General features: G+C 53.3%; 2 protein-coding genes across 3 annotated transcripts in view; one reads left to right on the plus strand and one right to left on the minus strand.

The window, feature by feature from the left end:
• The window catches only part of DDX17 (DEAD-box helicase 17), a 21,647-nt gene extending 18,194 nt beyond the window's left edge, over nt 1–3,453 (plus strand). Inside the window, exon 15 of the mRNA XM_040491826.1 lies at nt 406–3,453. Coding sequence (XP_040347760.1) covers nt 406–911 — 506 coding nt within the window. The 3' untranslated portion in view covers nt 912–3,453. The remainder of the gene's footprint in view (nt 1–405) is intronic.
• Nucleotides 3,451–15,367, minus strand: KDELR3 (KDEL endoplasmic reticulum protein retention receptor 3). Of its 2 annotated transcripts, none has more exons than XM_040490831.1 (5): nt 15,154–15,367; nt 10,706–10,806; nt 6,307–6,465; nt 5,184–5,436; nt 3,451–4,404 (listed from the first exon to the last, which is right to left on the minus strand). In XM_040490831.1, the coding sequence occupies exons 1-5, from the start codon at nt 15,242–15,244 to the stop codon at nt 4,364–4,366; spliced, it is 645 nt and encodes a 214-aa protein (XP_040346765.1). In that variant the 5' UTR covers nt 15,245–15,367; the 3' UTR covers nt 3,451–4,363. The 2 variants fall into 2 exon arrangements, with proteins under 2 accessions (XP_040346765.1, XP_040346764.1); XM_040490830.1 differs by having other exon boundaries at nt 15,133–15,367.
• Nucleotides 15,368–16,387: the final 1,020 nt, after the last annotated feature.

Consider the following 16,387-nt stretch of genomic DNA (forward strand, 5'->3'; position numbering starts at 1 on the left):
ACTCACGAGCTGTGAGATCATGACCTGAGCCCAAGTCAACGCTTAACTGACTGAGCCACCCAGGCGCCCCACTGTCTTTTTATTTTTAATCTATGGTAAGTCACCTCAACTTCTTTACCATTGTTGCTACATTTGTAAGATTGTGTCTCTTAATAATCCTCAAAGAAAAGGATTTACAATGGTGAGAAGTTGAATGTCTTTTCGCGTTTACCATTCTTTTGAATATGTCCTATTAAAGAATCAAATGATGGGTATATTTTAAAGTAACGGATTTGGAGGCTGGCCTGGGTAAAAATCAGATCAAGAAAGAACGTTGACTGCTTTTGTACCTGGTAGAAGTTTTTACACGTGGTCGTGTGTGGACTGTATTTCTGGCATTAAAAACTCCTCGTGTCCTCCCATCAGGAGGTCGTTCTCGATACCGGACCACTTCTTCTGCCAACAATCCCAATCTGATGTATCAGGATGAGTGTGACCGGAGGCTTCGAGGAGTCAAGGATGGTGGCCGGAGAGACTCTGCGAGCTATCGGGATCGTAGTGAAACCGATAGAGCCGGTTATGCTAACGGCAGTGGCTATGGAAGTCCAAATTCTGCCTTTGGAGCGCAAGCAGGCCAATACACCTATGGTCAAGGCACCTATGGGGCAGCTGCTTATGGCACCAGTGGCTATACAGCCCAGGAATATGGCGCTGGCACTTACGGGGCTGGTAGCACCACCTCAACTGGGAGAAGTTCACAGAGCTCTAGCCAGCAGTTTAGTGGGATAGGCCGGTCTGGGCAGCAGCCACAGCCACTGATGTCACAACAGTTCGCACAGCCTCCGGGAGCTACCAATATGATAGGTTACATGGGGCAGACGGCCTATCAATACCCCCCTCCCCCTCCTCCCCCTCCCCCTTCACGTAAATGAAACCACTCGAGTGGTAGTGACTTGCGCAGACTTAACTACATTTAAAGGAACGCTGTCTTTCCCTTTTATTTCTCTTCCCCTTTTCTTTCTTTTTTTTATTTTTCCCCCAACCATTGTGATTTGTCTTTCATGCAGATTAGTTAGAATTCACTGCCAGGTTTCTTCTGTCCGCCAAAATGATCCAGTCTGAAATAACAGATTTTGTAAAAACATATATATAGCCGACTGGAAGAGATTCTTTTTTTTTTTTTCCCCAACTTCTTGCATGTTGAGGATACTTGAGCTATTTTTCATCTTAAAAGAAAAAGTAAGGTATTAGGCCCTTTTGTGGGAGCCCATTTTTGTTGTCCTGAGTTGGGGGTAGGGGGGGGAGGGTAGAGGGTTGAATTCTGCAGAAGAAGGTGGCATCTGTGCTTTAGATTGCTTTCATTACTTGGGTTAGAAAACCAGGAGGGAATTCCCTGCACATTCTGTAATACTTTTTAATGTTCCTTGGGCCTGATGAGTATTTAAGACAATGCACTGGCCATTGTCATTTTGGCTGATTGCTCGTTAAGTGCATTTGACAGTTAAAAAAATTCCTAATTGGTTTTGTCTCCCTTATATTCTGCCTTGCCCCTTCCCAATTACTGAAAAATAACCATTTTAGTCAGGTTAGACATTGAATTGCTGAGTCTGAGTTTCTTAAGTGTGTCTTTTAAAAACCCCAGGTGTTTATTGAAATGGTTAAACGTAGCATCTCGGCGTCTGGGTGGAAGCTGCCTAGTTTTCTTCCCCACATAACCAGGGACCATCTGTGAAATTCATTTTCCAACTAGATAGTTGCTCGGGGCAGAATGAACGTAAATGCTCACTGAAAATTTATTAACCAGTTAAATAATTTAACCAGTTACATATGCGTTCACCTGCAGTGTAAAAACCACTTTTAATTATAAACAATATACTCCGTGGCAAAGTTTCTTTTTAAACTCCGTATCTATAAAGCTAGAATGAAAGCAACTCTTGCCAGCTACTCTGCCCTTTCGGCCAAATTCTCTTGAATAAAGAACCTTCGGGGTCTGTTAAGAAAGAACTCTTAATTCTCTTCATACTCTTCTCTGCAGTGCTTTGTTGTAACAGCTTTGGGATGCACATTTTCTTCAGCATCCTTTTGCACTCAGCTTTTTACAGGTAGGTAGTGCTTAAGAGAAGTTACAGAGGACTAAAGCCTAAGTCCTTTCACTTTTCCTCCTTCCGAAGGTAGGTGAGTTTGTCCCCTTTAGAATGATACTGTTTAACTGAGACTTCCTGTAGCACACGGGCCTAGAAAGAATTCTCTGCTCTTGTGGTCACCGTAACAGGACAGGGAAACCAGACAGCCCCAGAAACCTCTTCCATATCCAGTGTTGGACTATTAATTTTTTTATGCTATTGGTATCGTTCATTAACAATGTAGTTAAAGGGGGAAGGCTCCACTGCGTCCTTTGGCTAAGGCCTGAGGGTGCTTGCTGGTTTGTAATATCTAAATACTTGAGGTTCTTTTGTTTTTTTCTTTTCTTTTTAAAATTCTTCAGGGAGAGAGAAGGGATGGTTTCTGAGGGGTTCTGAAAAGTATGGTTGAATGTGCAACATACAGGTAGGTTGTCAGCATAAGCTGAAATCTGTGCATGTGAGAACTTTGACATGTCGTCTCCCCCCAGTCCCCCCACACTTTCTTCTTCCTTTACTTCTCATTTTTCCCCCCTTATAGAAGTTGAGGCCGAGGGAGGATGGTAGGCACAGGAAAACTTGGGCAGAACTGCTCTGTGCTTTCAAACCAAAGTGCCCCCCGCCACAGAAAAATTTTGTCTGAGCACTGACCAGTCCGTTGTAGACATTTCTTTCTACATCAGACTTGTGACTATTTTTAAACAGAGGTGCCACTGTAAGGGGTGCCATTTACTCTCTCGCAGGTCTTAAAGCCTCCCTTGGTGGCGAAGGCCTCTGGGCCCGCAGACGGCATTTGGTCTGCCACTCGCTTCCCTTTTTCCACCAGGGATATTGTGGTCATAAGGTCAAAATAACAGCATATCCCGAATCTCAAAAGCTATCGTGGCCTGAGCGCAGCTGAGATCGAGCAGAGTTTTTCCTAAACGGCTTTAGAGTAACTCTTTTGCCTCTGCGTCTGTCCCTCATAATTCAGGCTCTGCCTTTGCTTCAGAACATGAGCAGAAGAGTCCTCGTGAGAGGCTAGTTAGTGCAGTCACGGTCGAAACTCATTTAGGGAAAGGATTTCAATATTAAGCTCTGGGACTGCTTCTCCCCAGTTCCTCCCTAACCATTCGTTGTGTGGACTTCTCTCATCTAAAAGGTTGGTGGCTTTTGCTTGGGATCAGTGCTCTATTCATGTTCTTGCTGGTCTCTGAACACATTCCTGTCGCATTAAGACTTGAAAGATTTGTAGATGTGTGATGTTCAGGCACAGGATTCTAAGAGCTATGTTACTATTCTTAGTTTGTCAATTGTCCTTTTGATACCATCTTGTTTTCTTTTGTAGGTATAAATAAAACACTGTTGACAATAAGGTGTGAGCTTTTTATTGCTTAAAACTTCTCTGACCACAGGACAGCGGTAGTTGCCTTACAGTTTTTATTCGCTTCAAGACCCAGTTTGGGGCGTGTTGGGTTGAGTAGTAACCTTAGCACCTAAAAACGTGGAAGGGAGGTGGGGTTGATGGGTCTTACCGGGAAGATTTGAATCCCAAAGCAACGAGGCAGGACACCTAGTAGGTTAAGGCTTCAGCATTGGTTTCCTCACTGATAGAATGGTCCTCATGGTAGCAGTACCCACCTAGGTTATTGCTTGGATTTAAGTACTCCGTGTGGAGCTGCCGTAGCCGTGGCAAGACGCAAGGCCATTTTAGAGCTGAGGCACACAACTACTGAAGTCTGGCCGAAGCTGATCTATTTGGCTTTTGTCTGGCTTTTGGAGGCGGGTTAGAAGTGAAGTAACGACACTTCATCCCTGTGAGACCATCAGCTTTGTATCCCTGCCTAAACTTGGTCTCCTGTCTGGGAAGTGAAAATTGCCACAGCAGCCTGCGTTTCTTGAAGTCTGGTCTTTGGGGGCATTTGTATTCTACACAGAGAGACATCTTTCCAGGTGGGACTGACTGTTCCTTAGTGGGAGGCTCACACTAGGGCCATAGAGAGCAAGGTTATTTCACCCGTATATGGGTTAAGCACCTAAGATTTCTTGATGTCCAGCTGACAGGCACCATGCTCGTATAATTGGCCTGGGTTTCTCACTGCAGCTATAATTTAAGGGAGAGATTGGTGAGAACGTCTTCTACGTAGATCAGTGCTCTGCTGAGATATCCCCACTAAGCATTTTTCTGACTGACATTAGGCCTGAGTCCTGTAGAAGTCGTCCAGGAGACTATTTCAAAGAGTTTATTGTGTCCTCGTGAAGGCGTAGGACCATCTGTGGGGCCCTCAAATTGGCATTGGAAGACTTAACTTCTTTCCTTTAAGGACTAGGAGAAAATAGAGACGAAATGAGAATTCACCACACTGATAACTCCCTTTTAACTGCATAACCTTAGGATCTCTAATGCCCAGTCCACAGTAGCTACATGTTACAGCCAAGGGGGAAGCTTCATCACGGATTACCTACAGACTCCCTCACCCCTACGCCCCACCTATGTTCCTGATCCCACTCTCCCTTAGGCCACAAATGCAGTTGGCCTCCACTTCGGTTTCACGTCTATCCAGTTCCTCTCCGCTCAAGATTGCCCACCCACTGGTGACCTCTTCCAACAACCACACCTGCCCCATAACAAGTCTCCCTGCTTCGGCCGCCCTTCACTCTGCCCAGCAGCTGCTGGCTCTGTAAATGAGCCCTCCGGTGGCTGCCCTGTGCGACGCAAACCCATTATTACCCTCTGATCTCTCCAGGTTCATAGTTTCTGAACACGCTAGCCTTTCTGTCCTTTAGCACACCAAGCTGGTTCCTGCCTTAGGGCTCCTGCACAAGCTATTCTTCTGGAATGTTCCTTGTATATCTTTCTAACAAGCATTCTGTCCGATGTCCTCTCACAGTCGACCTCTCTATGTATATCATGTGTGTCCATGTCCTGGTCTGTAGTTCTTCGTGGTGCTTGTTTCTTAACAACACTTGTTTGTCTCATCCCACTGAAACAAAAGCACCACGAGGGGCAGAGACTTGGAGCTATGTCCACTTCCCAAATTCCCTCAACTAGTGAACGGGTGACACCTGCCAGTGCCAGCAACACTGCTGTGGCCGCGCACCTACCTTTGGTCACATACAAGTAGAAGAAGTCACAGTAGAAGATGGTTTGTACTACTCCAGACACCACTGCAATTTGGTCGTAGAAGTTCTCAGTCTGGTACCGCCTGATCCAGTTAGCCAGGTAGAGTGCCCGGTACAGCCCGAGAAAGAACAGGTAGTGAGTAGTGATGGTCTCAGCCTCTCCGGTTTTACTGATCATGAAAAGCTGGGGCAGGATGGCCACGGATTCCAGGTAGATCGAGAAAGTCCAGAGGATCTGAGGCAAAGAGGGAAGAGGCCGGAGGAGGCTGATCAAGACCAAGAAAGGGGCCATCTCTTCAAAAGAAGGTAACTACTAAAATGTTCACGGGACAGGATATAACGAAACAAAAAAGTTCCTGAAATGTAATCCATTCCACCCCCTTTGCCCTGTAAATAGGAAATATTTGAAAAGTTCCAAGTAAACTGCTTTTCTTTCACATCACATGGACATTTTCGAGCGTAATTTTTTTTTTTTATTTTTTTTTTCAACGTTTATTTTTGCGACAGAGAGAGACAGAGCATGAACGGGGGAGGGGCAGAGAGAGAGGGAGACACAGAATCGGAAACAGGCTCCAGGCTCTGAGCCATCAGCCCAGAGCCCGATGCAGGGCTCGAACTCACGGACCGCGAGATCGTGACCTGGCTGAAGTCGGACGCTTAACCGACTGTGCCACCCAGGCGCCCCTCGAACATAATTTTTTAATCGGAACAGAACTTTATTGTATAAACTCGCCTTAATGGAGGCCATAGTTTTCTCGCAATGCACGAGCATCTCAAGTTCATGTTTGTTGGTCCACAGCCCAGACTTCCTGAGTTACGTTCTCGGCCTGGACTGTGCTCAGGTGTCCACCTTTGGGACAGAAGTTCTCAATAACCATAAGTGGTGCTGTGATGCCTGCTCTGTTTATCCACAGGACTATTTGGATGCGCCCATTTCCAAATGGAGTCGTGTGAATAGCTTATTACCGATTTCTCAACAACAATATACGAGTGATGGTCACGGTTATACCAAAACACAAGCCCAGACGTTACAAAAGATCAGCAGGAAGGATGTTCGGCAATGTGTTTACCCTTAGCAATTAGTATTCCGCGTCCCTTCACTTACCTCCAAGGGAGTGAAACTGTAGTTCTCAAGGAAGGAGAGACCAATGACAGGGACCAGAAGAAATTCCAGGCGGAACGTGTCATTCTCACTGTCAAATGTTTTCCGAAATTTCCCATAGATCATGTACACTGTGACGTAGGCACAGAGGAGAAAAACCACCTAACAAGGGAAAGAGCCACAGGGGAATCCATAATGAAGTCATTTCCCACTCTGTTGGCTGGGCTTCCAAGCTACCTTGAGTTGGGACCAGCCTAACTAAAGGGCCAGTGCTCTTGCCCCAAGGGGGAAGAAGTGAAACGCGTACAATTTCTCCGGAGTCATTGCCCTTGATTCCGAAACTAATGACCCTTTTGTTAAGTAACTCCTTGCTTCTAATTAGGACCACTGGCACTAACCGTGTGAGGACCCAAAGGTGCCTGGGCATCTCCTTACTGGAGAGCCTCAGGCAGGAGATGGGGGGGGGAGGGTTGGTCTCTGTCGGGGGATTTAGCAGTGGCATTCCAGGGCTCTTAAATGTCAAATTCCTAGATCTGCATCAGTGACCTGTGAGCATTCTTCCACTAGAACTAACGTCCTTTGAATCATTTGGTCATTGCTCCTGCGGAAAAGCACTCTCTTTAAAAAAAAAAATTTTTTTTAATATTTACTTTTCAGAGAGAGCACAAGCAGGAGACAGGCAGAGAGAGACAGAGACACAGAATCTGAAGCAGGCTGCAGGCTCTGAGCTGTCAGCACGGAGCCCGACGTGAGGCTCGAACTCACAGACCGCGAGATCATGACCTGAGCCGAAGTCAGACACTTACCAATTGAGCCACCCGGGCACTGCTCTTTTTAATTTATTTTGAAAGAGAGAGAGAGCAAGCGGAGGATGGGCAGAGAAGAGAGGGAGACCGAATCCCAAGCAGGTGCTACACTGTCAGTGCAGAACCCGATGCAGGGCTCAAACTCACGAACCGTGAGATCATGACCTGAGCCGAAGTCAAGAGTCGGACACTTAACTGACCGAGCCACCCAAGTGCCCCAGAAAAGCTCTAATTGCAGTAAGCTGTCCTCCAGCATGTGATGTTATGGTTTGGCCTCTAACTTTTTAGGCCAGAGGTTCTCAACTTTGTGCATCAGAATCACAGAAGTAACCACCTTTTTCCCCTCCTGCCCCCAGAGTTACTGATTTAGTAGGTCTGAGTAGTCCTGTTGTATTTCTAGCAGGTTCCTATGTGATGCTGATGCTGCTGGTCCAGGAACTCACTGGCCTAGAGAACTCCTATGTGAACTTCAAAACTCAGTTTCTCACCAGGAGGCAAAATACACTTGGTGTCACCATAGCTCCACGGGAACATATACGATGTCCCCCATAATTACATGCTCTGGAAATGTCTGTGTACCTGGTCTCTTTCCCCCATTTCCTGTAAGCGGGTCCTGACTGTCCTGTCCACCTCTGAACACCCAGCCCCTAACTCAGGGCCCGGCACAAAACATCCCAGAATGAATGAATGAATCAATGAAGTGGTGATCACTTCCTCACTTCACCAATGCAGAATCTGGCCTCTCTGAGGCTTCTGCAACTAACTCATGCTGCCACGCCGAGCGCTGGGTCCTCAGCCCCTCCCAGGACCGTTCAAGTCCGACCCTCAGGCAGAAAAATGAACTGAGCAGGTGGTGGTTGCTATTTCCGTGTTGAATTTAAGCAGACTGTGATTTCAGGACCTCAGACAAGTTCACACAGTTCGACGCCCCACAGGCAACAACATCTTCCATTCCAGCAAGATGCCTGGAATCCCAAAGTCACATCCCTGATGTGGAGGAGAAAGTACCTTCTGGGTGCTAGGCGCTTTACCTAAATCATCTCAGACAGTCTTCACAATAGCCCTGCGAGATCGGTAGAGTTCCCCGTTATGTAGCCTTCCTTCCTTAAAAAGGGAACTGTTAGTGGGGCGCCTGGGTGGCTCAGTTAAGCATCCAACTCTTGATCGCAGCTCGGGTCATGAGCTCACAGTTCATGAGATCGAGGCCTAGCATCGGGCTCTGCGCCGGGAGTGTGGAGCCTGCCTGGGATGGTCTCTCTCTGTCCCTCCCCTGCTCATGATTGCTTGCGCTCACTCAAAAATAAACTTTAGGAAAAAAAAAAAATGGAACTATTAGATGATGTGCCCAAATGAAAACTACATTTCTCAGCCTCCTTTGCAGATAAGGATGGTCAGTGACGCGCAGTCACTGGCTAGGGTTAGGGAAAGCTCTTTACAAAGGGCTTACCCAGATGGCAGGTACACTGTTGCTCTTTTTTCCTTTCCTCTTCCTGCCTGCCCAGAATGTGATGTGATGGTAGGAGCCCTGGCATCCATTTTGTGACCCTGAGGCAACCTTGAGGCTAAATGCCACATTAGGACTGGCTACATAACTTGCAGGGCCTCTTTAAAAATTAAAAATTTCAAGGGGTGCCTGGGTGGCCCGGTTGGTTGAGCATCTGGCTTCAGCTCAGGTCATGATCTCACAGTTCGTGGGTTTGAGCCCCGCGTCGGGGTCTGTGCTGACAGCTCAGGGCCTGGAGCCTGCTTTGGATTCTGTGTCTCCCTCTCTCTCTGCCCCTCCGCTGCTCGCACGCTATCTCTCAAAATAAATAAACTTAAACAAACAAACAAAAGGAGCTGCCATCCCAGCCCTGGATGGCCCACGTCCAGATTCCACATTATGAGTAAAGAAAAAATAAACCTTCATCTTACTAAAATCACTCTTTTTTTATTTTTAACGTCTTTATTTTTGAGACAGACAGAGCATGAATGGGGGAGGGTCAGAGAGAGAGGGACACACAGAATCTGAAACAGGATCCAGGCTCTGAGCTGTCAGCACAGAGCCCGACGCGGGGCTCGAACTCACAGACCGCGAGATCGTGACCTGAGCCGAAATCAGACGCTTAACCGACGGAGCCACCCAGGTGCCCCTACTGAGACCACTCTTCTGTTAAGTCTCTGTTACCAGCATCCAAGCAGGAACATTCCACTTCCCTGACTCTGAAACCCGGGCTCCTTCCACTAACCTGTGTTGCCCTAAAGAGTTAAGATGGCTGAGGGAGATGTTCCTGGCCGCTCGCTCAGTCGGTGGAGCGCGTGACTCTCGATCTGGGGGTCGCGAGTGCAAGCCCCACGTTGGGTGCAGAGTTTAAAAAGACGTGGGATGGCTAATTTGGAAAGAGCTCACCCCAACGTAACCTCCAATGGTTGTGGCCCGGGGCCCAAGACGTCAGAATAGGACCAAGACATTCTCAGTTTCCCCTGTGAAACAGGACCATGCTTCAAAGCAACAGTTTCCCATCACAAAGTTAAGTCTAAGTTAACCTGCGCCCTCCCCCAGCCCTCGGCGGCAGAGCCCCTGCCTGTCCCCTGAATACAGCAGGCTTGATCCCACCTGGGTGGTTTCTGAACCAGCTCTTCTGTCTGCTTGGAACGCTCTTCCTCTGATCGCCTCGTGGCTGGTTCCTTGTGTCACACAGAGCTTGGCTTACGTGTCACCTCCTCAGAGAGGCCCCTCCTGGTCACACCCCCTGAACATTTTCCTGTTCCTTCTCTATCACGTAACCCAGGTATTAAAACTTCTTTTATTATAACCAAAGGAGGGGCGCCTGGGGGGGGGGGGGGCTCAGTCGGTGAAGCGTCTGACTTCAGCTCCGGTCACGATCTCTCAGTCCGTGGGTTCCAGCCCCGCGTCGGGCTCTGTGCTGACGGCTCGGAGCCTGGCGCCTGCTTCGGGTTCTGTGTCTCCTGCTCTCTGTGCCCCCTCCCCCGCTTGCACTCTGTCTCTCAAAATAAATAAACGTTAAAAAACAGAATGAAAGCCAACGTCACCCTATTTTAATAATATCTGCATAACCTCACCCCTAACCAAAGTTTTGCTGGCCGTTTTATTATCTGTCTCCCCAGTGGGAATGTAGGTTCTGTGAGAACAGGAGCCTCATGGGTCTTCAAGTACGTGGCTCACAGGAATATGGGTGCTCAAGAAATATGGGTATTTGTCAAATGCATGTCGGATGAATAACCTCTCTGCAGGCTCAGGGTACCAGGTTTGATTTTTGGCTCATTTTTTGGAACCGGCATAATAAAGCTACCCTTTATCGAATATTTGATATACGATGCCTGTGGTGTATTTGCATTTATTACCTCATTTCGAGTTCACAACAGAACCCGCCGAGGCGAGTACTGGCACTGTCTTCAGTCCGAAGATGAAGTGCCCAGGGCCCAGGGCCTCGCCCAAGCCCAGGGCCCCCCAGCGGCTGTCAACACAGTCAGGATTCCCATCCAGGTCTGCCCGGCTCCACAGCCCGTGTTCCCGAGCGCACGGTCTCCGTCTGCGGGGCTCAGGGGACCCCGCCACCACGGCCGCCCCCCCCCCCCCCCCCCACCACCCTCACCTTCATCACTGTGTTGTAGACGGAGATGAAGTTGGTGAACAGGTCCAGGTACCTGGTGGTGAAGACGAGAGCAAAAAGGATCTGGCTCTTCCCAGAGATGCCTGTGGCCAAACGAGAAGAGCGGAAAATGAGACCCGGACTCCTAGGCCCCACGACACTCAAGAAGCCCAGTGCCCGGGGTCGCCCCGGGAGGGGGGCTCCGTCCTGTAAGCGTCCAACTCTTGACCTCAGCTCAGGTCTCGATCTCAGGGATCCCGGTGTCCCTGCGTGTGCCTGCCCGGATTTCAGCTCTGGAGAGGGTGTGTGTAGTGGTGGGGGTAGGGGGGTCCGGGCTTCTCTTCGCATCACCCTCACACTTCCACTGAGTCCCCACAGTTCTGCCTTTTAGACGGCAACTCCACTGAGAGTTGATTCATCAGGGAGACCAGAGCGGGCAGAGGACATTCAAAACGCGGGGCGCCTGGGTGGCTCAGTCAGTTAAGCGTCCGACTTCGGCTCAGGTCATGATCTCATGGTTTGTGGGTTCGAGCCCCGCGTCGGGCTCTGGGCTGACAGCTTGGAGCCCGGAACCTGCTTTGGATTCTGTCTCTCCCGCTCTCTCTCTGCCCCTCCCCCACTCATGCTCTGTTTCTGTCTCAAAAATAAACATAAGAAATTTTTAAAAAGAAAGTCAATTAAGAAAACAAAGATTCAAAATGCTTTTTTTTTTCAGCGATAAAAGGAGTAACTATTTTTGCTCTTTGTAAAACAAAAAGCAGCTGGTCATAAAGACAGTACAGAGGGTTCCCATATACCCGTCACCCAGCTTCCTCCCGCAGAACATTTACCAAAACTAAGACATTCACCCTCGTATGGCACTATTGACCGAACTCCAGGCTTCAGTCAGGTTGCATCCATTTTCCCACTGACACCCTCCTCCTGTCCCGCGAGCCAATCCAGGGATCGATGCTGCATTTAGCGGTCACGTTCCTTAGTCGACCTTCGGCCACTTCTGCTACGTCACGGAGGTGGGGGAGGCAAGGACAGTCTGGACACCTCACCAAACCATCCCCATCGACGATGCCCGCGTGTCTGATCCAAAGGTCAACTCACCCAACCTCCCCAGAGGCGGCTGAGGACTGCGTTCAGAACCACATCCTTCCCCGGGCTTCTGCGACTGTCCTCCTGGCTAGCTCACCGCCCCTGGCCGCTCCCGTCCTCACCACCTAATCGTTGAGGGCTCCCCGGGCTTCTCCCTGGCCCCGTGCCGTCTCAGGGACGCCCCAGCTCCGGACTCTCCTCCGAGTTCTGACCCCTACATTCCAGCCTGACCAGACTCACCATCTCCCCGCGAGCCCCGCTCGTGTCTCCCCTCCTTCGAGAATGCCGCCACGGCCCCCTCCAAGCTCACGCCAGGAAAGCAAGAGCCATCCACCTCCACCGCCCCCACTCCCGTGCCCCTCGCCGGCCCAGCACCCTAGCTCAGGGCTCCCACCCGTGTCCCCAAGTCCTTCCTTGCTGCCACCCCCACCCCCATGCCACTTGCCAACCAACGGGCTATTTTTAAAATAAAATTCCACTTAGAGCCCTTAAGCGGCTCCCAAATGCCCTTTAAAATAGAGACTCATATCCTCCTCGTGGCTCCTGAGGTCCCGCCCAACCTTTCCTGGCGGCCTGCCTGGCCCCATATCTCATCACTGTCCCCCTCAGTCCCTCCCTCCAGTCACGATGATAACATCTGGCTTTTACTCTACGTGTAACCGAGTGACTGGGGACATTGGCACCCAGAAGTGACATTACCTGATTAAGGGCCCGCTTCCTTTATACGCCTGAACTGTGCCTTATCTATTTCTCTGGTGCTGCACATTTTGGGGAGGGAGACAACTGCTGACGCCCCCCAACGTTCTGGGGGGCACCGGGCCCCCGTGCTGGCTTTCCTGCCAGTGTGGTGAGCCTGAGCCCCACACTCCTCATCTGTAAGATGAACACCCTCCCCCCCCCACGGGTGGGACAGCACTGACTTGAGGCCTACGCAGGATTCAGTGAGGGTGTGAGTGCCCCCTGGGGGGGTCTGGGACTTGGACTTGAGGCAGTGGGGCTGGCTGTGGTGACGGAGCCCACTGCTGGGAGTGGCGCCTGGGGTCCAGGCGGCAATGCCGACCCGAGGCCAGCTCCGGGCCATGCCTGTGGCCACCCCATCTCACTGAGCCCTCCCAGAGGCCTCTCCAGGGAGGTCCTCGGCGCCACTTAGGAGGGTCCAGGAGGAGGCAACCCCGGCAGGGGACAGCTACCCTCTCGGCACATGGCCTTCCTCCCCCGCTCCCCTCTGCATCCTCAGCCTGCTGGGTTCCTGGGCTTCACTCACACCTCAGTGCTCCAGAGCCGGACAGTCAGGAGCACAAAGGTTTTCACGCTCCTTTGAAAGCAGTGAAACATTTCCACCGAAGGGAGCCAGGCACAGAGACCCGGGACAAGGAAGGGAATGCGAGCCGGTACCTGGCCAGAGTCCCCCCACCGCCCCGCCCCGGGGATCCACTGAGCACACAGCAGCCCTCCTTCCATTTGACGGATGGCAAAACTGAGGCCCGAGGTGACACAGGGAGTCAGTGGCTGGGCGAGACCTAAGCCCCAGTCTCCTACCTTTTGGGGTGGGTCAGCGAGGGTCACACCAGGCTCCGCGTCTCGGGGCAGACGGGGCTGGCGTCCAGGCACCTCACCTCCTCAGGTCCCAGCCAGGCGTGTGCCAATCCTCCTGCGCGCGCGAGCGCGCGCGCGCGCGCACACACACACACACACACACACACACACACACACACACGCTTCACCGCCCAGCTGCCCTTTTTCTTCCCCGTAGCACTTAGCACCTCTAAGAAACCGTATCATTTACTTGGCTGCTACGACTGTTGCTGGCTGGCACGTCTCCACTGCTAGCAAGTCCCCTCCACCAGGCGCGGGGCCCAAGTTGTCGGTGTTCCGTCTGGGGGGCCAAGGGCCGGGCGGGGCAGCGTGGGTTGGGGAACAGCGCCCCCTCCCGGTCATGGCTGCTCACTCCCGCCTAGGGCCCTCCGTGGAAGTGCAGGGACAGGTCCGAGCTAGACTCCCCCCCCCCCCCCACCCCCCACACCGGAGCCCCTCGCAGGGCTCCTGCCTCACTTCCCCAAGTGGGAACTTGAGGGGCCCAGAGTGCCCATCTCTCCAGAGACTGGAAACCGGAATGGCCTGCAGGTCCAGGACCACACCCTCTTGTAATGCCTCTCGCGCCAGCACCCAGCCCCTCCTCCGTGGCCAGTACCCGAGGGAGTGACCTGCTTCACGTCCCTTCCGAGCCCCCCTCCCCTGCTCCCCACACTTCCGCCGCTCCCCAGTCCAGACTCCCTAGCCTGACCGACAAGGCGCTTTCACATTTGGACCCCCCACCCCTCTGCCACTCATCTCCCTTGTGGACCTCCCCCACATCGGGCTGCTAGCTCTCCCTGGGACAATCCCTTTGGGCTTTGGCACCCCCAGCACTCTCCACACAGCACACCCTTCCTGGTGACAGCCCGCCCATCCTCCAAGACCCAGCACAGAGCTGCTCCCTCCACCAATACTTCAGGGGTCTGCTCTCTGCCTCCTCGGGCCCCCACTCCTCCTGCATTCATCTCTGTATCCCCTGTCCCCAGTGCCAAGCACAGGGTGGGCCCCTCCAGGACACCAGCGGGGCAAAGATGGCTGCAGGAGGCCTGAGCAGCCTTTTTGACGCACCGGGTCCTTTTGGCCACCAGCAGTCCCACCCTGAAGCGTCTCCAAACCCCCCAGGGAGGGCAGCCAGACTGCTGGGCAAAAGGGGGACTTTTCCTGCCCTCCCGGGGCTTCTGCTACGGGGGCAGGTCCGGGCTCGCCAGGGCCCAGCCTGGTGTCCTTCCTGCCACATCACAGCCTCGTGTGCCACGCGCAGGCAGAGGAGGGAAGAGGGCCCAGCCTGAGGGGATGTCTGGAAGGGGCCGTGCAGAGTGGTGAGGGGAGGAAAGAGAAGCCCCTGAGAACTGGAGGCCAGTCCTGGGTGCAGACCGCCCCCCCCCCCCACCTTCGGATCCACTCTGGGCCTGAGCGAGGGTACACAGTCACAGGCCGCCAGCTCCTGAGAAGCAGAAAGAGCAAACTGTCCAACAAGCCAGACTAGCGGAAGCAAGAGGGTATCACCTCCTGCGCACCCCCTCCTCTTCCCACTGGCAGGGGTGGGGCAGGGGTAAATCACCCTCCCTCCAGAATCTCCGAGGGTCCTCCTTCTTTGATGGGGTGCACCTTTCCATGTTCTCTGGAAGCTGAGCTGTGCGAAGACAGTCTCAAGCACCCCCAGGCCGAAGTCCCCACCCTGAACGGAAATTCAGCAGCCCCCCACCCAGGGCTTGCAGGCTGGGGCCCGGGCGGCCCAGGCCCTCCCTCCCCCACCCCACCCCGTCGCACACCTCCGCCCGGGCGACCCTCACCGGAGCAGCACTTGGACCTCCAGATCTTCCCCAGGAGCAAGATCATGGCCAGGAGGTGGCTCAGGTCGCCGAGGATCCGGAACACGTTCATGGTTCCCCGGGCGGGCGGCCCCCACCCCCGCCCCCGCACCGCGCGCGGCCAACTCCTGGGAAACTTTCTGCCGGGAGAGGCGGCTGCCACGTCCCCGGGCCGGGCTCTGGGTCCCGCGCTCCGAGCCCCGCGCTCCCCGCCGGCGCCGCCGCCGCTCCGCCAGCGCACCCTCGGCCGGGCGGTGACGTGGCCAGGCCGGCAGCCGTGCCGGGCGAGCCAGGAAGCGCCGCCGCCCGAGATCCCGCCTCCCTCCCGTCCCAGCGCCGCGGCCCCGGGGCCTCCCGCACGTGACCTTGGGCGGGCCACCGCGCCCCTCCCGCCGCCGGAGGCCCCCTCATCCGCCTCCAGGGTTTATAACTCGGGGGCCAGGGTGGATGGGGGGGGGGCGGGGCGCGCGCCAGCGTTTGGCCTAAGCCTAGAGGGTTGGCAGCGCCCCGTGAACGTGACCCACTGCCGCTGTCAGCATCCCCTGGGGTTCAAGGCCTCCCTCCTTTCCCGCGCTCTTACCTGTCCACTGCCAGAGCCCCCTTGTCCTGACCCGCCCAGTCGGGGCGGTGAAGCTGGTGAAAGATGGCCCTCGGGTTTGGGGTCAGGCTGACCTCTGTTCCGGCCTGAGTGCTGTGGGCCTCCCTCCCCCGCTCTTGGCCTCAGTGGTTTCATCTGTGAAAGGAGGTTGCTGTGAGTATGAAAGATGTCCGTCAGGGAGACCCGGGGGCCGCGACTAATGTCTCCCTCTTCTTGGTGTGACAGGATGTAAAACGGGAACACAGGCCGGGAGACTCCAGGGGGCTGCGGACTGTTGGCCAGCAGGCTGGGAGGTGGGAAGGGTGAAGGGCCCGCAGGGGTCTTTCCAGTGCTGTGCCCCCCCTCTCTGGGCCTTGGTCTCTGCATCTGTAAGAGCGGACGGCATGAGCTAAGGCCCCTCGTTACCACCCTCCTTTTGACCCCAGGATCTTCTCTCCCAAACACCGGCCTCCTCCCAGCCTCATCCCTGCCCCGGCCAGAGAGGCTCTGCTACCATGGAATCTGTCTCCCCCCTACTCATCACCCTTCCGTGGCTCCCTCACCATGACTCCTAGGGCAAGGCAGCCCTTCGAGACTCAAAATGCCTTCCGCCGGCCAGCAACATTTGTATCACCTGCT

The sequence above is a fragment of the Herpailurus yagouaroundi genome, unplaced genomic scaffold, assembly GCF_014898765.1.
Source record: "Herpailurus yagouaroundi ecotype Mexico unplaced genomic scaffold, PumYag 182, whole genome shotgun sequence".
In the NCBI taxonomy this organism is placed as follows: domain Eukaryota; kingdom Metazoa; phylum Chordata; class Mammalia; order Carnivora; family Felidae; genus Herpailurus; species Herpailurus yagouaroundi.